The sequence below is a fragment of the Microcaecilia unicolor genome, chromosome 2, assembly GCF_901765095.1.
Source record: "Microcaecilia unicolor chromosome 2, aMicUni1.1, whole genome shotgun sequence".
Classification (NCBI taxonomy): Eukaryota; Metazoa; Chordata; class Amphibia; order Gymnophiona; family Siphonopidae; genus Microcaecilia; species Microcaecilia unicolor.
The window spans coordinates 221,200,528-221,224,992 of NC_044032.1; the positions used below are offsets into that span (position 1 = coordinate 221,200,528).

General features: G+C 42.4%; 1 protein-coding gene across 1 annotated transcript in view; it reads left to right on the forward strand.

Moving 5' to 3' along the window:
- PRUNE2 (prune homolog 2 with BCH domain) overlaps nucleotides 1-21,696 on the forward strand; it is a 499,460-nt gene extending 477,764 nt beyond the window's left edge. The window contains 4 exon segments of the mRNA XM_030193721.1: nucleotides 618-716; nucleotides 5,522-5,557; nucleotides 16,166-16,213; nucleotides 19,561-21,696. Coding sequence (XP_030049581.1) covers nucleotides 618-716; nucleotides 5,522-5,557; nucleotides 16,166-16,213; nucleotides 19,561-19,591 — 214 coding nt within the window. The 3' untranslated portion in view covers nucleotides 19,592-21,696.
- Nucleotides 21,697-24,465: the final 2,769 nt, after the last annotated feature.

Below are 24,465 nucleotides of genomic sequence, written 5' to 3' on the forward strand. Positions count from 1 at the left end.
GGAGTGGAATGGGTAGACGTGAATCGCTTGTTTACTCTTTCCAAAAATACTAGGACTAGGGGGCATGCAATGAAGCTACAAAGTAGTAAATTTAAAACAAAGCAGAGAAAATATTTCTTCACTCAGAGTATAATTAAACTCTGAAATTCGTTGCCAGAGAATGTGGTAAAAGCAGTTAGCCTTGCAGGGTTTAATTACAGTTTGGATAATTTCCTAAAAGAAAAGTCCATAAGCTATTATTAAGATGGACTTGGGAATTCCAGTGCTTATTTCTAAAATAAGTAGCATAAAATCAGTTTTAATGTTCTGGGATTTTGCCAGGTACTTGTGATTTGGATTGCCACTGTTGGAAACAGGATACTGGGCTTGATGGATCTTCGGTCTGTCGCAATATGTCAATGCTTATGGTGTCCTCATCTTCCTGTCTCCTGGGCTCCTCTGTTCCTATCTCATACTTTCATGAAACTTTTTACTGTTTTTGTCTCCATCATGTCCACTGAAGGTCCATTCCGTGCACCTGCAATTCTGCTTGTAAAGAAACATTTTCTCTGTTTTCACTTTTCCCTGTAATTTTATGAAGTTACTCATTCTATGTACATTGTTGTTTTGTTTTCTAGTTCAAAATTCAGCAGCAAGATAAAGTATGTCAGTAGTTTGGCAGAGCTAAGTGACCTGATTCCAATGGAGTATGTGCATATCCCGGAGAGTATTGTCAAGTAAGTGGGTCATCTCATAAACAAAAGATATGAGGAACTCCAGCTAATCTGAAATACTGTCACCATGGCTTTGGTGGTACCTGTGGGCAGAAACTAGGTGGAATTTCAGTACTGGGAAGTGTGAGCTAGGCAGGGGTTATAGGTGATCCTGAGAGATCCTGTCAATTCGCAGATGAATATTTCTAGCATTTCAAAGCCTTCGGAGTTGGAATCCATTTGCAACCTCTTGTAATGTTGATGGCAACCAAGCAACATAGCGTTGACATCTCTGAACACAGTGAGTCCATAGGGCACAACCCAAAGATGACAGGGAGCATTTCTGTGTTTCAATTATGCCAATGTGATTTCAGAAGCTCTACCGCAGTTTTCATTGTTCCGTGTCCCTTTATAGAAGGACATATGTTTTACTCAAAAAATGTCATTTCTTGTAAGAAAGAAGTTGCATTAATCTCTTTTGTCTCTGTTGAAGCTTTGTTTAAATGTGCAACCATTCTCTAGCTTTCTCTGAGGAAAACATTTTTAGCTTCAGTGTAACTTCACAAATAATTGTTTAATTATCAAATTGTTTTTATTTGACCTAAGGTAGTCAGGAATTCAGTAATGGCATGAGCAGCAAATACTGAGAACAGCGCTCAGATCAATGTTATCACATGGCAGGCTCATTTATTTATTTTATTTACTTACATACATATGGTCCTCCTAAATCCTAGGTGGATTACAGGAAAACATGTGTAATACAAAAAAAATAAAACATATGTATACTTAAAATAATACATTCCTCCAAGTGCAATACTAATGCTTCAGAACCTTCATATCACACAATAGTTCATCTGCCAAGATCAATAAGCCTGCAAGAAGATCCCCACTATGAGGACTAATCAGAGTATCCATCAAAGATGGTCTCCGTAACAGAGTGATTATCACTGTCCAGTATAAGAAGAGTTTCTGTAGTGGTAGAGGATAAGGACACATACATATTACTGCCCCTGATCCTGAGTCAATGTTTTGGTCCCACTTCCCCTCACACACCTCCCACCTGTCCCCCATATGCCTCCTCCCCGGGCCTACTTCTCCAACCTCTGATGTCTAGTGGAACAGCGCAGGAGCAATCCCTTACCACTCCTACCCCATCTGGCTCCAGGTTCAAAATGGTGTCTCTCAACATCTCTAAGGGCTCTTAACTTCAGCAGCAAGATAAAGTAACAACTTGACCAACATAAAACCATGGCAGTTTGACCCCTGGATGATTTTTAGATTGTCATCTTACAAAAGCCCTGATAAAAGATGGTTCAGATTATTTTAAGCTGCACTCATTCAAGACCATCATTAGAGGGTTGCAAATAGGACAGTGGCCCTGGGCCCCCATGGTACAGAGAACCCAACGTCTGCTTGAGACTGAAGGAGATACGCCTGCTATTGGGCTTTGGGGCCCCCTCCCAAATTTCTACCCTGGGCCTCGGTATGTTTAACACCAGCCCTGAACCCATTTGAAGTGTTTAGAAAGTGCTTTGCTCTATTAAAACTGCAGTAACAATGGAGATTTTATTTTTAGGCCTGTAGAGGACATCAGTTGACAATAGAATCCCAGTTGTTGCTGCTCTGCTGTGCCTACCCTGTTGGAGTATCAAATACTGGAGGGTGGTGGGGGAGACAAAACATATAAGCTATTAAACTGAAAGCTATAAACAAGATTTGCATTTTGAACTTGATGTATTTCTTGTGCCTTAAAAAAAAGCTCCTAACTAAGCAGCAGCAGAAGATTTCAGTAATAGTTTATCACAGACGTAACATAAGAGTTTGAAAAATGTACAAAGTCAAATGTTGCACAGCATTTGGTTATACAAAAGAAGGGTATATTTACTCCCTCTTCTTCTGCCTTTACCTTTTTAAGTTTCCTCAGCTTCTCTAAATAGGACATTTATATCCCGCATTAGCCTGAGTAGAACTCAGGTTCAATGTGGCTTACATAACAATTAGAAAAGAATGAACATGTTCAAAATATATTAACAAAAACATAATGTTAGACTAGTAAAACTTGAGTTAGGAACAGATGTAATTAAATACTTGGGGCTCTGTTTACTAAGGTACACCAGCATTTTTAGTGATCGCTAATTTTTAGCGCACAATAAAAACTCTAGAGCACCTACAGTGCAGCTGAGTAAACAGGAACCCTAGTGATTTAATTCTTTCCATCAAATTAGGATCTCCTTCTTAATGTAATTAAAAAAGAGGTTCTCCAGCCAGTCCCGGGACACACCAAGCCAGTCAGATTTTGAATGTATTCCTATTCACAAAAATAAATGGACCATAATACAAAATATGATTGCAAACAAATTTTATAATTAACTACATACATAGAAATCATAATCCTTCTTGCTGTTACATCCAGTAACTAGGAGTGTTCCATTGCTGATACAAATTCAAAGAGATTGACGGTACACAAAAGGGATTGACTTTGCGGCACCCGTTAAGTGATGGAAAAGCTCTGTGTTAGTCCAACCTCTGAAAGAAGTCGGTGGGCAAGATAAGATGGTGGTTTAGTCTCCTGAAGATGCCGTTGAGGCGAAACATGTGAGCGTGTCAGGACTATTAGAATTGTGATGATATGATTGAGTAAGTTTTAAACACTGGATCTCTTTGAATTTGCATCAGTAATGGACCACTCCTTGATACTGGAAATACAACAACAAGAATGCAGAGTGACTCAAGCTGAAATGTGAATACGGTTGTTTATTTAGAGTATTACAGACATATTAAAGAATATTTGTTAAGTAATTACAGTTGTAGGTATGAACTGCTGTTTCATGAGAAAAAGTGTTTTTGATGAAGTTCTTCATTGTGCATAAGTTCATGCTATGCATGCAAGTGATTAGAGCTTTGGGGGTTATTCAGTTACTTGGAGAAGTAGCTGATCATTCTTCGAGAATCTTTTATGAATGCTTTCAATAAAGTTTGTTAAATTGTTTATTAAGTAGTGGCGTTCCTAGAGGGGCTGACACCCGGGGTAGATCACCAATGTGCCCCCCCCCCCCCGGTGCAGCGCGACCCCCCCCCCCGGCAAAAGGACACCCCCCCACCCCAGCAAAAGAACCCCCCCCCCCGGGTGCAAGCCGCTGAGGGGGCTGCCACGCGCCGGTCAGCGTCATTCGTTTCCATGCTCCCTCTGCCCAGGAACAGGTTACTTGCTGTTCCGGGGCAGAGGGAGCATGGAAACAAACGACGCTGACCGGTACGTGGCACCCCCCCAGCGGCGTGCACCCGGGGCAGACCGCCCCCACTGCCCCCCCCCTTGGTACGCCACTTTTATTAAGATTATGAAGGACTATGATTTCTGTGTAAGTAGTTAATTAATATGTGTGAGATAGATTTGCATATAGTGGAGGCAGTGTATGCAAATTTATCTCATGCATATTCATTGTACATACAAACAATGGGTAAATAAATTCCAATATAGCTGTCAACAAGCTTCAATTTGTAATATCCAAACAGCTATAATAGCATTCAAAACACTTTATTATTCAATCAAAAATACTAGCTAAAAATTCTGGGGTCCTTTTTAGTAAGCCACGTAAGCGTCTACGCACGCCCAACACACCCCAAGATGGAGTCATCGCCCGACTACTCTGTGGCTCTTGCGGTAATTTCATTTTTGGCACGCGTCAGATACGCGCATCTGGAATATATTTTTTACTTTCAGGTGCACGTGACGGACACGCGCCAAGTGGCATTTGGCGCGCATAGGTCATTACCGCCTGGTTACCGCATGAGTCTTTACCACTAGGTCAATGGCCGGTGGTAAGGTCTCAGACCCAAAATGGATGCGTGGCAATTTTCCTTTTGCCGGTCGTCCATTTTCGGCACAAATTTTAAAAAGGCCTTTTTTCACAGGTGTGCTGAAAGATGGATCGGCGCGCACCCAACACCCGCGTCTACACTACCGCAAGCCATTTTTCAGCATGCCTTTGTAAAAGGACCCCTCAATATCTCAGCATATTAACATATGCATATTCTAAATTCAGTCACATCCTATTGTGCAAAATGTCAAACATATATATCAGATGTAATACATACCTCCTAAACTTGGCAATAATCTGTAAACTGCTAAATATTTAGAAACTCCAACACCCAGTCCTATAATGTAACGAAGCTTGACCTTTTGCAAGACTATTATATTTATGCATCTAGATTGTTGCCTGGTCCTTGTGAACCAAGAAAAGCTTGCTGGACTTTAATGACTTAGTATTTGGAGAAAATCTTCATTTAGCACTGAGATAAGTATATCTTGCTTTATAATGTACTAGGTGTTGGACTTTTTAAATATTTAGCACTTTACAGATTGTCAGGTTTAGGCAGTGTGTATTACATCTGACATATATGTTTGAAGTTTTGCACAATAGGAAGTGATTCAATTTAGAATATGCATATGTTAGGATGCGGAGATATTTATTTATTTATGTGTTTGTTAGGTTTATTTTTACTGCCTTTTTGAAGGAGTTGAATCAAGGCAGAGTACAGCAAGAATAAGTCATTGAATTTTAGCAAGTGTTTTTGACTGAATATAATGTTTTTTGTATGCTGTTATAGTTGTTTGAATATTACAAATGCATGTTCATTGAGGATATCTTGAAAATCAAATTGAATTGTTGTATCCTGAGGACTGAGTTGAGAACTCCTGAAGTAAAGGTAAATTGTGTGTGTATGCAGTAATGCAGACTAGTAAGTTTTCTTTTCTACTTTGTACCTTTTTTTCATTTATTTCTATTCTTCATTTCCTCACCACACTTCAATCCCTTTTCTCTTGTAAGGTATGATGAAGAGAGATGTTTTACCAGACGGGTGAGGTAAATTTTGTGGCACACAGGCCTTCCCTGTCCGCAATGGAGTCACCAGCCTCTTGTGGTGACCTCAACAGTAGCAGTGAAAGGAGCGGCATTTTATGTTCTTTTGTCTAGTGATGCCTTTTCCCTCCTTTCATTACTGTTGAGATCAATCTCCACCACTGCAGTTAAAATCTACTAAACCAGAGATGCTTCTGACTTGGCCTACACTGCAGCTAATGTTAAAAGTGCCTGACTGCATAAATTCACTGTTTCCAGCTTTGCACAGCATGCTTCAGATCCCCCGCTACACAACGGCTAACTTCATTACCTAGACAAGGAGGCAGTTGCTGTAGGAGTCCTTAAGTGAAGGTCGTGTTTGCTGTGGACTGTTGCCATGGGAATGAAGTGAAGTATTAGAATATAACTTGAGCAAGTATAGTGAGCAGCAATCAGCCAATCAGAATGATTTGGAGCTCCCGTGGGATTTGTTACCATCTACAATCTTTAGTGAATAGGTCTCCCACGCAAGGTTAATACTGAGAAAGGAGTGCTGTGAGCTTAAGATGGAGAAGAGTCATCACGGAGGCCATTTTAGAAGCAACTAGGTATTTAAGTTCTCGATATTGGCTACCATTAAGATGGGTTATTTCACTGTTAACTTGAGTTATTATTAACTAGGTCTCATTGCATAAAATGGGACCTGTGATATAATAGCAAGAGTTAGTGACAAAATAACACATCTTAACTGTAGCTCACATTGATAACTTCCCCCTTTACATGCCTAAATGGCACACATATGCAGATAGCAATTTTTAAAAGCTGCTATTTGCACATGTACATCCCCAGGACACAGATAATTCAAGGGGACATGGTTTGTTTGTGGACCAAAAAATAGACATGTTTTAAAAAATTTCCCCATTGAATTCTGCATCCTTGTTGAGGCATGTGCAAGTGGCAGCTACCAATCTATATATAGGATCTAAACAAAGGGGAAGATGAAAAACTTAATCAACCCTCTGTAGCATATGATCATCTCCCCATCTCCCTGCCTCCCAACATCAACAGTAAGACCCTTCAATCACTACCCAGGTTTAAAATAACATCTCTGTGGTCGGGGGGAGGGGGTGTCTTACTATTGAAATTGGCAGGAGGTTGAGGATCAACAAAGACATACTGTTGATGTCAAAGGGGTCTGGAGTCTTCTTTCCGATACTGTTGATAGTGGGGAAGTTTGGAGCTTGGAGGGACTGGAGGTGATCATATACCACGTGTAGGGCAACGGGTGTCCCTGTGATTCAAGGAGTAGATCATTTTATCAAACCTTTAGTACTTTTGAGGGATATGCCACCTAGTGCCCACTATCTTTATTATGTAGTTTGGAACCCACAATGTTCCTGGCTTCAGCATTGCTAGCATGTTACATTGGGACACTTTTATTCACACTTGGGACAATATTCAGCCCACAGTGGTCAGCAGTTTTTTAAGCACTGACGTCACGGGAAGAATTAGCTCTGGATATTCAATGCCCAACTATGTCTGGGCCCTGACATTGAATATCCAGAGCTAACGCAGACTGCAGTAGCCCCTGAAGCTTCCAGCCGATATTCAGCTGGGGCCCACATAAGACAGTTAAGCAGGACCTGGTTGAATATCAGCTGGGACCTGCATAAACTCAAAGAGGTGCCTCAACCCCTCTGATCCCCCCCTACCAAAGTAAGAGGTAGGTCCTGACTAATCCCTCCTTCTCCTGTTTGCCCCCTTCTTAAGGCCTATCTTGAAGATCTGTGGTGGTCTAGGGGGCATACGGACAGGAGCGATGCCCACTTGCTCCTACCTGGAACGACTGCCTTATCAAAATGGCTGCTGCAACCTCTCATGCCAGCCTCATGGTACTACCAAAATAGAGCCTTTTTGCTGTTCTAACTGTAGCTGCCTGCTTAATCAGTTAATGGTCTGAATATGGCCCTAACTAGTTAAGTCCAGGCTCTAACCAGACAGTGCAGGGGTGGTTTTTGGTGATATTGAGTGGCACTATCCTCCAGTTAAGTGCTGCAGAATATCAGGGCTGAGGCGGCCACAGGTGATTTAACCGGACAGGAGCCTCTCCTGCCTGGTTAAATCTCTTCGAATGTGTGTGGACTGTATTTTTATAAAATTGCTGCTTTCACTGGAACTGGCAAATACTCATGTACTTGCTGGCAATCTAGTCTAGTATTTTATAAAAGAGGATCTGCATTCGGCAAAGCCTTTTGTAAAATACAAGGGGAATAAAGCAAGTCCCGAACTTGATGCCTCAGTATCTACACTGGGTCTTCAGGAGAAACGCATCAGTGCTCCTGCCAACTCTTTCTCTGCATAAAGTCAGTATTGGCAAGTGCAGTGTTGGTTAGGTAGTCAGTAATATTTGTCAAGAACGTGCACAATTTTATAGAAAAAAAAAAAGATGACAGGAGGGATGTAGGGAGATGGGCCATTGCTCTTCCACAGCCTGACCCTTTTCTTCTCCAAGAATGGCTGCGCAGAACCAAAGGCTCAGGCACGTCCCAAAACTTGTTCTTGCTTTGCTTTGCTTTGCTCTACTTTTTTATGCAATGCCTGCTTTTTTTTTTGTTTGTTTTTTTCTCTCCTGCATCACTAATTTAAAACCTATGCAGACTGGATGAAGAACTGAGGGAAGCCTCTGAAGCAGCTAAGTAAGACAGGATGTTCGATGTTCCTCAGGCTATGAGCATTGCATGTCTGGAAACACTTGCTTAAAGCACACAGTTGCCTGTACACCTTAAGGCAGAAATGCTAAGTGGTTTGGGAACTTGTCTCTTCCTCTTATGCAATCCAGCTGTATTGTAGACTTTGCTTCAGCCCAGCCCAGGTGCTTTACCCAGCAACTCTGAAGCAATGAGAAATGATTCTAGCACCAGAAAAAGCAACATCCAAGCTCACACATGGGCAGTGGCGTTGCTAGGGTATTTGACACCCGGGTCCGGTTATTTTTTAACACCCCCCTCCAAAATCCTGTACTAGGCATACCGAGAATACAAAACACTCGGGATCTATGGAGCAATTCTACCATACCATAAGCAGTCATTTCTATGAGTCACACAAGGAAAAGGAAAGCACCTTAAAAAAAACTGTGAGCACTAGAACATCAATTCACCTATTGTAAAATGAAACCAGATAGAATAGTACAACAGATCGTCAATCCTGCACAGTCAATGCCAACTAAAGCCCTGTCTTTTTCACAGACACACCCTAATCCACTATAGAATAAGTAATCATAAACTTTCTATTTAAACAAAAATTAAACTGAACCCCCAAGATGCCAGATTCTGCATACAATGCAACACACACAGAAACAGAAAATGTCCCCTAGTACTGTGCAAAATATAAAGAAAGCAAATGTAAATTTGAAAAAACTAACAAATACCAATAATTACTTTACAAATTAACAAATAGAAATAAAACAAATATAGAAAATAAAATAATACCATTTTATTGGACTAATATGTTTAGCTTTCAGAGGCCAAAATCTCCTTCCTCAGGTCAATACAGTATACTGCTGTTACAGTATCCTATCCTGACCTGAGGAAGGGGGTTTTGCTCTCCGAAAGTTAGTCAAAATGTATTAAAATTAGTCCAATAAAAAGATTACCTTATTCCCATGTTCTATTTATAAACATTTATTAACACAGCTACAATACTACTTTATCCTAAAGCAAAAAAAGAAAAAATATATATTTTATTTACAGTTTGTTGTCTCTGGGTTCTACTTTCCTCATCTTCTTTTCACTGTCTCCCTTCCATCCAGTATCTGTTTTCGCTCTCTCCCTACCCCTACCATCCACTGTCTGCCCTCTCCCCTGTCCCTTCCATCTACCATCTGCCCTCTCCCTCCCTCTGCCCCTTCCAAACACTATCTGCCCTCTCTCTCCCTTCCATTTAGCGTCTGCCCTCTATCTCTGCCCCTTCCATCCATCATCTGCCCCTGTCTGCCCTCTCTCTCTCCCCCTTCCATCCACTGTCGGCCCTTTCTCTCTGCCCTTCGATCCACCGTTTGCCCTCCCTCTCCCATCCATCCAGGGTCTGCCCTCCCTCTATCTCCCCCTTCCATCCAGGATCTGTCCCCTCTCTCTCTCTCTGCCCCCTCTTTTCAGCCCCCAGTTCCAGCCCCATTATCCCACCTGTCCCTAGTTCCAGCCCTAGCTGATGTCTCCACCTGCCCCCTCCTTTTCAGCCCCCAGTTCCAGCCCCACTATCCCACCAGTCCCCAGTTTCAGCCCCAGCCCTTTTCTCCCACCAATCCCAAGCTTCAGCCCCAGCCACTTCTCCCTGTCCCCTTTTCAGCACCCAGTCCCCACAGTTTCATCCCCTGCCCATTTTCAGCCCCCAGTTCCAGTACTAGCCCCCTTATCCCACCTACCCTCCTTTTCAGCACCCAGTTCCAATCCCCTTAAGCCACCTGCCTTGCATTAGGGCCCCCCTTTTCAGCTGCAGCCTCATTCTCTCACCTGCCCTCCTTTTCAGCTCCAGACTCATTGTCCCACCTGCCCCTGTCACAGGCATGGCCCCATTCTCCCTCCTGCCCCTTTCTCAGACCCCAGTTCCAGCTCCAGCCCCCGTCTCCCATCTGAGCCCCCCCCCCGACCCAGTCCCCTTCTCCCATTTGAGAACCCCAACCCAGTCCCCTTTTCCCATCTGAGCCCATCCCCCGACCCAGTCCCCACCTGCCTACCGTCAGCTTCCTCAACAGCCCCCTTCTCTCTGCCACCCTACCAGCTGCGCTGCAGTTTAAAAATCGCTGAATTGGCGGTGCCCCGGTCAGGTGTAAGTGCGAGGGGGGGTGCTCCGCTCCCACTGTGCCTGACCGAAAGTCTGCTGGCACCACAGTCAGCTCCTTCGACAGCCCCCCCCCCCCCCCCGACCCACTGCAGTTTAAAAATCGCTGAATTGGCGGTGCAGCTCTAACGTGCAGTGAACGCACCTCTGCCTGTAAAAGAAGCGGATCGCCTCATCAGGCCTTCTCTCATTTATTTATTTATTTATTTGTAGCATTTGTATCCCACATTTTCCCACCTATTTGCAGGCTCAATGTGGCTTACATTTGCCGTAATGGCGGTTGACATTTCCGGGTAACAGAATTACAAATGGTATTGCATTAAGGAGCACACATACATGGTAACATATATGGAACATAGTGTATATGGAACAGATCGTGGTATATATATATATACCATGTGAATACATACATGGTAACGAATACATTATGGTAGTGCAAGAAGGTTCCTGAGTAATAAGTTAGATTGTAACAGACATTAGGTCATCGACTGTAGAGAAGTCCTATTCAGCATAAGATTTAAAGTTGTAGTGCTTGATCATTAATAGCAAAGAGGTTGAGCAGTCATGTGTTAAAAGTTCGGATTTGTATAGATCGTGTATAATGTTAATATTTAGTATTTAAGATGGATGTTTATGGTAGGCCTTCTTGAAAAGATCTGTTTTCAGTAGTCTTCGGAAGATGGCTAGGTCTTGCGTTGTTTTTATGGCCTTCGGTAGTGCATTCCATAGCTGCGTGCAGATGTATGAGAAGCTGGTTGCATATATGGATTTGTATTTTATCTCTTTACAGTTAGGGTAGTGGAGATTGAGGAATGTGCGTGATGATCTTTTTGCGTTCCTAATAGGCAAGTCTATAAGGTCTAGCATGTAGGTCGGGGCTTCTCCGTAGATGATTTTGTGGAGCAGGGTGCAAACTTTGAACGCAATTTGTTCTTTTAGTGGGAGCCAGTGTAGTTTTTCTCTTAGGGGTTTGGCGCTTTCATATTTCATTTTCCCAAATATGAGTCTGGCTGCTGTGTTTTGAGCGGTTTGTAGCTTCTTGATGATTTGTTCTTTGCATCCGGCATAAATGGCGTTGCAGTAGTCTAGATGACTTAGCACCATTGATTGTACTAGGCTGCGGAATACTTCCCTTGGGAAGAAAGGTTTGATTCTTTTAAGTTTCCACATTGAGTAGAACATTTTCTTTGCTGTATTTTTCGCATGGTCTTCGAGTGTGAGATTTCGGTCAATAGTGACTCCCAGAATTTTCAAGCTGTCTGAGACCGGGAGAATGTAGTCTGGTGTTTTTATGGTATTGGGTTTGTTTGTGTTGTATTGTGAGGACAGGATGAGACACTGTGTTTTTTCTGCGTTTAGCTTTAGTTGGAATGCGTCCACCCATGAGTTCATTATTTGGAGGCTATGTGTGATTTCATTTGTGATTTCGGTTATGTCTTGTTTGAACGGGATGTATATTGTAACATCGTCGGCATAGATGTACGGGTTAAGTCCTTGGTTGGACAATGATTTGGCTAAAGGTGTCATCATTAAGTTGAAAAGGGTTGGTGAGAGCGGTGATCCTTGTGGTACACCACATTCAGGTTTCCATGGTGTTGATGTTTTTGAATTTGAGATCACTTGGTAAGATCTTGCTTTTAAGAAGCCTTTAAACCATCCTAGTACGTTTCCTCCAATCCCGAAGTAGTCCTGCCCTCGCAGAAATAGGAAGCTACATCAGAGGAGGGCGGGATACAGCAAGAAAAGCCCCGACGAGGCGATCTGCTTCTTTTACAGGCAGAGGCGCGTTCACTGCTAGAGCTGCACCGGAGATTCAGCGATTTATAAACTGCAGCGGGTCAGGAGGGCTGTCGAAGGAGCTGACTGCAGTGCCAGCAGACTTTTGGTCAGGTGCAGCGGGAACAGAGCACCCCCTCCTCGCACTTACAACCAACCAGGGTGCCGCCGATTCAGCGATCTTTAAACTGCAGCGGGTCAGGGGGCTATTGAAGGAGCTGGCTGCGGTGCCAGCAGCCTTTCAGTCAGGCACAGTGAGAGTGGAGCACCCCCCCTCGCTCTTACATCCGAGGCGGACTGCCCCCACCGCTCCGCCCTTGCTACGCCACTGCACATGGGTGGTATTCAATGGGTAGTTCACAATCACAATGGCCTTTTTTGGAACACACACAAGACCAAGGGTTGTACTGCAAGGAACAAAGCATGAATTATCTGCACCAGGTTCCAGACTGGATTGAAAAAGATCTTTTCTCTGCGTTGTTATAAGCAAGGTTTTAGATCACCAACTGGTCCTTTTATCAAGCTGCAGGAAAAAGGGCCTTGCGCTGGCAGCAGGGGCTGTTTTTCTGGCGCACCACGGTCCTTTTTCCCACAGCCAATAAAACCTGAAAAAAATGGCCATGCGGTGAGATAATTCTCACCGCGTGTCCATGCAGCGGAAAGCCCTTACCACCGCCCATTGATAAGGGCTCCGGCGCAAACCTGTCGGTAACCGGGCAGCATCATTCAGATTGTCTGTTTGTCCTGCTTGGTGTAGCCGAAGAGGTGGAGTAGTTTTTAAGGCTACGATTGCTTCCTGAATTAAGGAAACTGTCACATCGGCTTTTCTTTTTTGAAAAAAGAAGCTGCTTCTTACGTTCCTCAAGGGTCATTCCACAATGGGTCAGGCCACCTTGTTGGCTGAGTGTTCCCTGGTTTCATCTCAGGATATTTGTAAGGTGGCAGTGTGGTCTTCTAGAGTGTCACTGAAAATCAACAGATAGGGAACCACTTTTGAATATTTTGCTGTCCATATTGTCCTCCACTGAGTGGCTTAGGAAGGGGGGGCGGTCCACCCCTGGTGCACGCCGGTGGGGGGGGGGGGGTGTTGGCTCCGCTGGTTCCCTGCTCTCTCTGCCCCGGAACAGGTTACTTCCTGTTCCGGGGCAGAGAGAGCAGGGAACCAGCAGAGCCGACGCAGCTCCAAGCAACGTGCACTCGGGGGCGGATCGGCCCTCCCATCCGCTCCTCGCTTCTCAATGCATGTAAGAATGCGCTCCCTGGGGGGGCGCGCGCGCCGAGGGAGGGGCGCCATGCTGCACCCAGGAGTCAGCCGCCCTCGCTGCGGCACTGCCTCCACTCTATCTATTGACCTGACCACAAACACCGATACACCCACAAACACACATGCTTTTAATCTGTGTCCGACAACCTTCAAATATAAATGAGACTGGCACATGTCTGGATCAGAGAATTGCTTTAGCCATGTAGCTCCCAGTTCTTCACGTTGGAGTGATTTTGACAACCTTTGAATCCTCTGGGATAATTAAACAGCAACTTAAAGAACCTTTCAGCTTTATCATGTGACAGCACTATATTAAAACAAGAATAGGTATAATAATAGGTACAATAACTAATAAAGAAAATGAAAAAAAGGAAACCATTCCATTGCATCTTCCAATCTTCAAAATGTCTCCCTGCTATGAAATTCGCTTTACCTCTCTTATTGTATGATAAGTCTTTTATTCTTTCACATTTTGTACACTTTTGATGGAAATCCAAACCCATTTAAACTTGCTAAAATCTAATGTCTTCAAACACATAGGACCCAATTCTGTAAATGGCGCCCAAATTTGGGCATCAAAAAATGCGCACTAAGCCCTACTCTATAAATGGCGCTCCACATTGGGCGCCGTTATAGAATAGCACCTATCACAAGGATCCGCGCCCAATTTTGAGCAAAAACATTTACGCCAACTGAACCCTAGCGTAAATCCCCCATGCCTAAATTAAGCACAGATCTCCCAAATTCTATAACACTGCTTGTGAATCCTAGAAATGCCACGACCTGCATATGCCCCTCCCATGCTATAAAGATGCACGCATAAATTCCAATTACTGCCAATTAGCACCAATAATTGATTATTAGCACACAGTTATCTGTGTTAATTGGCACGTTAAGCAATTAAATTTCACACACAATTTGGGGCGTGTGCCCAAATGTTTGCACAGAATTTTGAGCACTATATATAGAATTAGGGGGATACTGCTCAATATACAAAAGCAGCAACAGGTGCTGACCACATAAATTGGTCAAACAAATTCTGTGCCCTTTGCATGGAGGAAGTTTTAAAAGCCCAGATTTTTGCTGGTGACTCTCGAAGTTTCCAGGACAGATCTTTTAAATTTAATATCATTTTAATACTATATTTCTACAGTGGTACTGGATGTACGCAGCACTATACACAAGCCTGTAAGCTCTTTTAGTTGCTTATTTTAGTTATCGGTTACCTCTGTGCTTTCTGCAAACCTTTCATAATTTTATATGCCTTAATTTTATCTCCCTTCCTTTTTTCCTCACTGAAGATTCCCAATTGACTATGCTTTGTAAGTTCAGTATAAAAATTAAATTGTCTTTTCTATTGTCAAATATTTTCCATTTTTCTTTTCTCTTTTCCCCATTCACTTCTATGGAGTTGGGGCACGTAAGTGGTTTTAAGTATATTTATAGGAGGTAGTGGTTGAAAGTAGCTTTACTTCTTACTTTCATTCCCTTGAGCACACTTAGTGCATTTCCTCAACCCAGATAAAGATAGTGACATTAGGAAAGTTGTTCTGCTTATCAGAAAATCCATAATAAGGGCCATGCATATTTTGACCATGCATATTTCAGTGAAGCTGACTATTTGTGTCACAAGTTTAAGAATGAGAGTCTATCTAAAATTCCATGTAAAAGGGGTTTGTGTGACCTTCATGAGATACATGGGGCTTCTGAGCCATGATTTTGTAATATAGGATATTTTTCATATAGACATAAAAGGGGCATTTCAATAACTGGGTACTTCCAATTAGGCACCCAGACGGTGCATGGCAGAATCCTATTCTATAAAGCAACAGTACGATGAGATGACCACTAGGGGACATGGCAGCCATTTTGGATTCCAGTGCAGCCCAGGCAGCAGCAGAGAGGTTCAGCTGCTGCTCAGGTTCCACTAGACCACCAGGGAGACCCCCTGGTAGGTCCTGGGATTGGATCACAGGGCTGGAGGTAAGGTTGGGCTGTTGGCGGGGTGGGGGGGATGGATTTGAATGGGGAGGGGTATGAAAGAAGTGACTATGGGGAAGATCGTGCCCTTGTGCTGTCATGTCAGGATGCCAAGGAGAGGATTGGGGCCATGCACTGTCATGTCTGGATGCCGAGAGGAGGATCGGGACCATGTGCTGTCAATTCAAGATATCAGAGGGAGGATCGTATGTGGAGGGGTACGGTATCTGCCCACCTTCTTTGATAGTGCACTGCGCTACTAGACTGCTGGTAGCTCAATTGCATTTGCCACTTCTTTTTGAGGACAGTAAGTTCAGCTGCACTATCAGCATTCCTGACAGCATCGATCTGTGCACTAGCTGTCACCTCTAGTCACTCTTCCACCTACCCATGTCACACTCAGATCCCAGGTCCATGCTACTATCTACCACATGGTAAACCCCACATTAGCTGCTTAACACAGCTTAGTAAAAAGCCCCCCTAGTTTCTAATAACTGAAGTTAACATTAAAATGACGCATCTTTTAACAGTAGCCCATGTTGATAACTTTCCCCCTTAATGTGCATGCTGACAGTCAAAAGAACTTTAGTTTACTGTGGTTTGAATATTATATAGACTTGTTTTTTATGTCTCCACTGTACTGGAATATGCTGATATGTCTGGATCATAATTCAGGGAAGCTAAACCTCACCTTCACTTGTCTTATCCCAGAAATAAAGGAAAAGTATTCTCTCTATATAAGGTATTTATTTCTACCTGTCTCTCCTTGCACCCAGAGCTCGCTGCCGTCCAAATGAGCCGGAAATGACCTCCATGGAATCAGAGTAAGAATTTTGAATTTTTCAAATAGTTATGCACTTTAAATCTATACTCTCCACTCTATTATTTTGGTATTAGTGCCCTGGTATTAGTGTCCCATTTGCTATTCTCCTTCTACCAGAGAGTGGAGATAGCTAAATAGTATTATGGATTAACCACGATGCAGCTTTGTCGAAACAATAGCCCCTTGTCAGGTTTTTGTTGTTGTTGTTTTGGATGTATCTATTAAGTTTATTCTGCCAAGATTCAGGTATGTCTTTGAAGATGAGTTGTACTAATATATAAAAATGTCATTGAATGTATAAGAGAAGGTCTGTGAACACTGAATAGATCTTGAATTGATTCACTTATTGCTGAGTGGCCATGATCTAATTTTTGTTTCATGGAATTATTGTGCTCTATAGCTATTTTTCCTCCACATTATTGTAATTGTTTTGAAATTCCTAGATAACATTTTTTAAAGAGACTAGGGGATCAATGAATAATTCACTGTAACCCCTTGGTTAGGATTGGTTTCCTGTTGATGATGTTTAGCACTTTCTCTGTATGAAGTTAGAAAATTCTCTAGTGGTGATCTGCATTAACCCCCTAATTCTATTATTATGCTTGCACTTATGTGCATATGTGTGTGTAGTTATAGAATAGTACCAGTTACGTATGTAACTTAATTACTTAATTGTCCCTTAATTAGTGCTTAAATAGTGCTATCAATAATTGCCCTTAACTAGCCCAAATTGGCGCAACATGACCCTATTCTATAAAGTGCACATGTAAATTGTCTAGTGTAACTGCAAAAGGGTCATTCACACGGGAGGGGCAAGGGCTTTCCGACTATTCTAATACACACTATAGAATATGAAAATGATAAAGGAGATGGGACAATGAGGAAAGGGTAAAGAGGCTAGGGCTCTTCAGCTTGGAGAAGAGATAGCTGAGGGGAGATATGATAGAGGTATATAAAATACTGAGAAGAGTGGAACAGGACTAGGGAACATGCAATGAAGATACTAAGTAGTACATTTAAAACAAACTGGAGAACATATTTATCTGTTTATTTATTCATTCATTCATTCATGTATTTAGCCCGTTCCACCCATAACATCCAGCTTGGGTTACAAATCAACATACATAATTAGATTAACACACCTTCCATAACATCATAACATAGCAACATAATGTGCAATCAGCTCTTGCAATTACATCAAATGAAAATTTTAACTCAAATGCTGATACTTGCCCCTGAGGTACACTACTATATCAATGTAGGCAAGAAAGAGTATGTTGAGCGCTATCTTTTAAGGAGGAAAGACTTCAGAAACTCTGTATTCACTATAAGAAACTCTGTATTCACTATAAGCAAACGTGAATTACAGACTGTCATAAATCTCATGCATATTTGGCACTAGAGACCATGATACAGGTTCCTCATCAGTCAAAACCTCCAGTGGCTTAATCAAAACTTTGGTTATGGTATCATGTTATATTATATACCAAAACAACAAGGTAATAACACCTATCTGGGCTATAGCGTTGTCCAGAGGGTATGCTCTTTCTCAAACACTTCATCGGGAGCTTCGCCCTCAAATGTCAAACATTGCCCTTCAGGGAGCTGACTGGTACTTATTCAATGGTCAGCTCCCTGAAGGGCAATGTTTGGCGTTTGAGGGCGAAGCTCCCGATGAAGCGTTTGGGAAAGAGCATTCCCTCCGGACAACGCTATAGCCCAGATAGGTGTTATTACCTTGTTGTTTTGGTATATAATATAACATGATACCATAACCAAAGTTTTGATTAAGCCACTGGAGGTTTTGACTGATGAGGAACCTGTATCATGGTCTCTAGTGCCAAATATGCATGAGATTTATGACAGTCTATAATTCACGTTTACTTGATCAAATGAAAAATACAATACGCATCAACAGATCTATAAATCTAAGTTGTACCTAATCAAACAGCCAGGTTTAAACACTTCTATAAAAATCCAAAAGATTATCAATGTTCCTAATGGATAATGGAAGACTATCCACCAAAATGCCAAAGAACAAGACTAAGCGAGCTTGCAAGCACATATAAGTCTGAAAGAATTCGCTGAAGGGAGAGAAAAATGCCTCTCACCTTGTGATCATAATGTACCAGAAGGTGCATAAAATGGTAACTTTTGTAACATATATTTGGGCACTATGGAAAACTTTAAAAGCCAAGACCAACAATTTAAAAAGACAACACAATGGACAGCCAACGCAGTGATAACAGAACAGGAGATAAACGGAAGAACCTTGGAGAATTAGACAAAAGATGAGCAGCAGCAGCAGCATTTTGTACTCATTGTAGCCTTTTTAGATGTTTAGCAGGCAAACCCACAAACAAAGCATTGCAATAGTCTATTCAAGAAATCACAAAGACATACACTAATTGAGCAGAATCTGAAACAGAAAAATAACAATGAATCGATTGCAACTGATGGAGATATTAAAAAGAAGAGCTAACCAAAATCTCAAAATAAAGACCAGAATCTAGGTCAACTCCCAAACTATGCAAGTAGTCATTAGGTGATATAGTAGAGCTATCCCTTAATAATACAACTTTCTCTATAGAAATTCTGTTGTAGCTGTAGTCAACTGAAGCTTATTCACAGTCATCCAATGCTTTATAGCAGTCCAACAAGACAACAACTTTTCGAGCTGGCTATCTTGAGAAACACCCAAAGGGACATAGAGCTGAATGTGTGAATGTGAAGACCATGATCCAGATCAATATCAACAACTGGTTTAACATACAGATTAAACAATAAAGGTGATAAAAGAACACCTTGAGGTACACTAAACCAGCAAAAGTTTTATTTTTTATTTTGTGACTTTCCTCCACCCCCTGAACCTTTTCAGACTCTACCCACAATAGTAAGAATACAAGTGATCATCAGTCACTTCTGTCCTGCTAATGTGATATTTAGCAACGGTGCCAGTTGAGTCAAGCTATGGAGAATGGCATTGGCTTCAGGTCAGCTGGCACCCTGTTTAAATACCACAGCACTGAGGCAGGAATGACTGAAGACTGCCCTTCTCTATATTTGTGTTATTCTGGGTAAAGTGGGGAGGGAGTCTGAAATGGTACTGGTGGCTGAGACAAAGCCCAGGGATATTTCAAATTGGAGAGAATGGCCCACAGTGAAATGAAACTGAACAAAACATGAATAAAATTTAGTTCATTTTTCTTTCATTTCCTTTCAAAAATAACGAGAAATGACATACAGTGGAAAATTTCACGGACATTTCCTATGTCATTTCAAATAGCTGCACATTCCTCTTTGTCTACATGTTGTGTAATGTTGCGGTGTGTTTGTTTGTTTTTTTAGCTTTGATAAGAAATCAGAAGAAAATGTCTAGCTTTCCGATGGCCGGGAAATAGAAGGAAGTTTTCCAGAATCCAAGATGCGCCTGGCATCCCATCATGGAGCCACAGCAGTCTCCTCCACTGCCTGCCTGTTTTTCTCCTAAATCCAGCACTGCAGCATGGGTACCCCCGGAGTGCCACCATTCAGAAATCTTTCCTTTGGTATAGCATCTATAGATTGGCTACATTCAGTTTTTTAAGCCCATGTTTATTTTTGACTCACTATTTTGCCAGTGTATCTGCCTCATGCCTGCAGCATGTTAAACCCTGTGAGGAACTCAGGCAACTCTTTCATCTGTAGGATTTTTAGGTTTTTTTTTGTGCCAGCTAAAGAAATTCAAGCATTAATGAAATAGAACAAAGATTTAGTGTTATGTTAACATAGCTATAAGCCTAACATTAAGAAAATGTAAAACAAATCTGTGACTAGGTGAAATCCTTTCAGTAGGTCTCTTTCTGTTTATAGTTCAGAAACGTACCATTGTTCATTCTGCGTCACTAACAGTGGTGTGAAACTGTCTCTCTATTATGCAGTTGCCTTATTCAAGTACAGTAGTAACTCTTTGGGCCAGAAACACGAAATATGCCTCCTCATTTTGTGCCTGTAGAGGAGGGAGAACTGTTTTGTTTAGCATATCTGGACCTTTCCATTTGCTAATTTAAAGTTTCATTTGAAACGCTTGATATGAATGTTCTGTTGCGGGAGGTGTCCCTGAACCAGCTGTCCCTGGTGGAAAAGGCTGAGTTTTCCATGCTTGGTAGACTAGAGTGGGAATGTGGTCCTTTTTTCTTCCCATACTCTCTGTGTCCCCTAAAAGAATAATAGGTCATTGTTCCCTTTTTACCCTTTCTGTCTACTTAATGTCATCTATTTTTGTAACCTTTTCTTTGGTATTTTTGAAATTACAATACTTCAACTGGAAACAAACAGCTGTCAGAATATCAGTTGGCTTCTGGCAGGAGGGAGGAGTTCAGGGGAAAGATTGCAGCTAATCCTTTTATTTATCAGTCGCCTACTTTAATTTCAGGTTAGAAAGCCACTAAAGGATGAGCCCTTTACTGTGTGATAGATCCCAACATTTACTACCTGAGGGCTGTTCTGTGGTTCTTTTAGGTAGATGCTCAAAACTCTGGTGCTCTTCCAACAGCGCATAAAAATACCGCCAGAACTGCGCAAAAGAACAACTCCTTAATGCTCATCTCTAATGAGCTGCAAATATATGCACGCTCATAGCGTAAGCATTAGAGAGTTCAGCAGGAGGACTGTGCTCGACGCATGCGCAGAACAGTTCAGCAGTGAGCTCAGCTCCTGTGCGTATGCGCCTGGCAAAACCCGAACGTGAAGCACATATTGGCGTCTGTTTTCTGCCATCTAAATGTAAACGTTTAAAATTTTTAGCTTGGACGCTTATGTTTCAATGCAAGAAACAGACACCAATGTGTACTTTCGCTTTTGGGTCTGCTGTGATTCGCGCATATTCGTTTCTCACGACCAGTGCTTAACGGCTTGCACAGGCCTCCTTCTGCTTTCAAAAGCAATCAAACCCAGCAGATCTCAAAGAAGGAAGCATGAGAAATCCTCTCTTCCAACAGTCTAATACCTGCTCTGACCTGGCGTTTTTTTTTTTGTTTTTTTTTTTGCTGCAGTAAGGCAGATTTGTTTTGTGCGTTCTTTTCTGAGCATTGGAGAGGAATACAAAATAGACTTATTTACATGAGCCTGACTACATTAGCATGCTACTTGTGCTGGTCATCTGTGTGCTCCTTTGTTCCCACACTCCAGGTCTCTGAACATTCTGCGCAGGTAAATGTGAGCGCTAATCCAGCACTAATAGCTTCTAGTACCTACGTTTACTTTTGAGCATCAGGGCCTCTGGGAATAATTTTATAAAGTCATTTTAGCATGTATGTGGTATTAGAGGCATTTAAAATGGCTTTTACCAAACTGGGTGAAGTGTAAAAGTAAGGGGTCCTTTTACTAAGGTGCGCTGAAAATGGGCTGCGCTAGTGTAGGCGCGTATTTTGGACTTGTACAGATCAAATTTTTTCAGCACGCCAGTAAAAAAGCCCTTTTTAAAATTTTTGCTGAAAATGGACATGTGGCAAAATAAAAATTGGCACACGTCCATTTTGGGTCTGAGACCTTACTGCCACCATTTACTTAGGGGTAAGGTCTCACGTGGTAACTGTACAGTAATCATCTATGCCTGTAGAATGACGATTACTGCCCGGTTTCCGCCGAGCGCAGGAAAATAAAAATTATTTTCCGGCACGTGCAGCAGATGAGTGTAAAAAATGAAATTACCCGCCCAGGCCACGTGGTAGCCAGGTGGTAACTCCAAATTAGGACACATGTACGCCCCTATGCGGCTTAATAAAAGGGCCCCTAAATGCATTGGCATGAACATGCGCACATTTACTGTAGGAATATCGACAGGTACATGTTCTGGTGGAGCACAGGCGGCGTCATAATAAAATATACATGTTTATTATAAAATACATTAATCTGCTCAATACGTGTATATTCTACATGCAGACATGTATACCTGCCCTTGATGAGGTGTAACGTCCGCACCTTCAATGTAGACGTTATTGCTGCTGGATTTGCACTAGTATTTATTTAAAAAGTGGCTAATATCAGCGTCTTCTTGCCCTTTAAAGTTAGGCACCCTGTTAAAAAATTACCCTCTCTGTCTTCAACAATCAGATTTTGATATTCTTCTTAATCCATCCTGGGTTTTGTTTATTTTTTTAAGTAGTTGGCTCACATACTAATTACTAAAGATGAGTTCATTCATGTTGAAAAAGAAAAAAAAAAGTCCCAGCAAAAAAAAAAAAAAAAGCACAAAGGGCCTTTAAAAACAAAAGGGAACAACGTTCTTTCATTTAAAAAAAAAACCTTTTAATAGTGAACTTTGATTGAAGGAAGACCCGACACGGGCCGTGTGTCGGTGCTCATTCCATTGAGACTTACTTACACTGTTGATGTGTGTGAGCTCTGCATTTTATTTGGAGGAACACATCACACACAATTTTAGAAATCATCATCCTGTTGAAATTAGTCTGTTGAAGCCTCCTTTGTCATTGGTGTGACCCCTGACGCAGGTGCAGTAGCACCGAAACACAGCCCGTGTTGGGTCTTCCTTCAATCAAAGTTCACTATTAAAAGGTTTTTTTTTTAATGAAAGAACGTTGTTCCCTTTTGTTTTTAAAGTCCCTTTGTGCTTTTTTTTGGTGGGACTTTTTCTGTACTTGGTTCCCTCTCTCTGTTACATTATGAAAAAGAAAAAAAACACACACAACAAAACTGAGGGCCCTGTTTACCAAAGTGTGTTAGTATTTTTAGAGCATGCGCTAACCATGTAGGCTCCTATAGGGATATTGTAGGCACGTACATGGTTGACGTGCATTAAAAACTTTAACGCTCCTATAACGCTGCTTAGTAAACAGGACATGTGAGGGGGACCAGTGCACTACAAATGCTGGCCCCTCCCACAACCAAATGCCTTGGATTTGGCCGGGTTTGAGATCGCCGGCCTCGGTTTCCATTATGGGCGAAAACCAAGGCCGGCCATCTCAAACCCGGCCATCTCTGACATTTGGGCGGCCACAACCGTATTATCGAAATGAAATATGGCCGGCCCCACCCCTTCGTGTTGCCGTCCTCGGAGATGGGCGCCCTTAGAGATGGGTGTCCCCGTTCAAAAATGCCCCTCCAGGTCTCCTATAGCGCACAGCTATTCCAAACCCTTGAGCCTACTGCGTATAATCAATCACTTGCCTCCAGGAACCAAAACCTCCATTTTTTTAATCAACTTTTTATTTGAATAACTATTAAGTAGATTTCAAATCTGAAAATAGAAATAAAACATCTTAGCACAAAAACACAGGCTACACAAAAGTTACTGAAATTCATGCCTTAAAGCATTGGACAGAGAGCCCCATCAGTCAGAATTCAGACAAATTCAAAGAAAAGAAAAAAAAATGGAAAAAAAAAGTTAGCGACTACTTATCCTGCATTTGCAGGTTCAGCGCTGTTAAAGAGTTCCGCTGCACTTGGAAACAGTGTTTTGATCCAGAGACCTGCTTCTGGGGACTGTACACTGTCGCTTAAATAATTATGTTGATGACAGACGCCATCCAAAACGACTGTCTCAAGGGCAGTTTTTTCTACTGTAGAGGAGGCTGTGGCTATAGTGGAAAGGGATGCATCAGCCTGACATCTAAAACACAATTTTCCGTATCTTACTACCGTGTTTCCCCGAAAATAAGACACTGTCTTATATTAAATTTTGCTCCCCAAGACCTGCTAGGTCTTATTTTCAGGGGAGGCCTTATTTTTCGGGGAAACATCGGGGTCACTCCCCCCCCCCCCCCCCCGAGATCGCCGGCTCCCCTCCTCGATCGGTGGCTCCCCCTGCCCTCAGTCGCTCCCGGAAGTAACTAACCTCTTAAATGCTTCCTTTCACCATTCATCTTCGCACTCGCTGCAAGCAGCAGGGCAGGCCACTCCTTCCTTCCGTGTCCCGCCCTCGCCTGACGTAACGTAACGTCAGACGAGGGCGGGACACGGAAGGAAGGAGTGGCCAGCCCTGCTGCTTGCGGCGAGTGCGAAGGTGAAAGGAAGCGGTTAAGAGGTTGATTCCGGGAGTGACTGAGGGCGGGGGGAGCCGCTGATCGAGGGGGGGAGCCGGCGATCTCGGGTGGGGGGTGACCCCGATGTTTCCCCGAAAAATAAGGCCTCCCCTGCTAGGTCTTATTTTCGGGGGATGCCTTATATTTTCAAATTTAAGCAAGACCTCTACTAGGTCTTACTTTCGGAGGATGTCCTATTTTCGGGGAAACACGGTAGTATATCTTTTTAAGG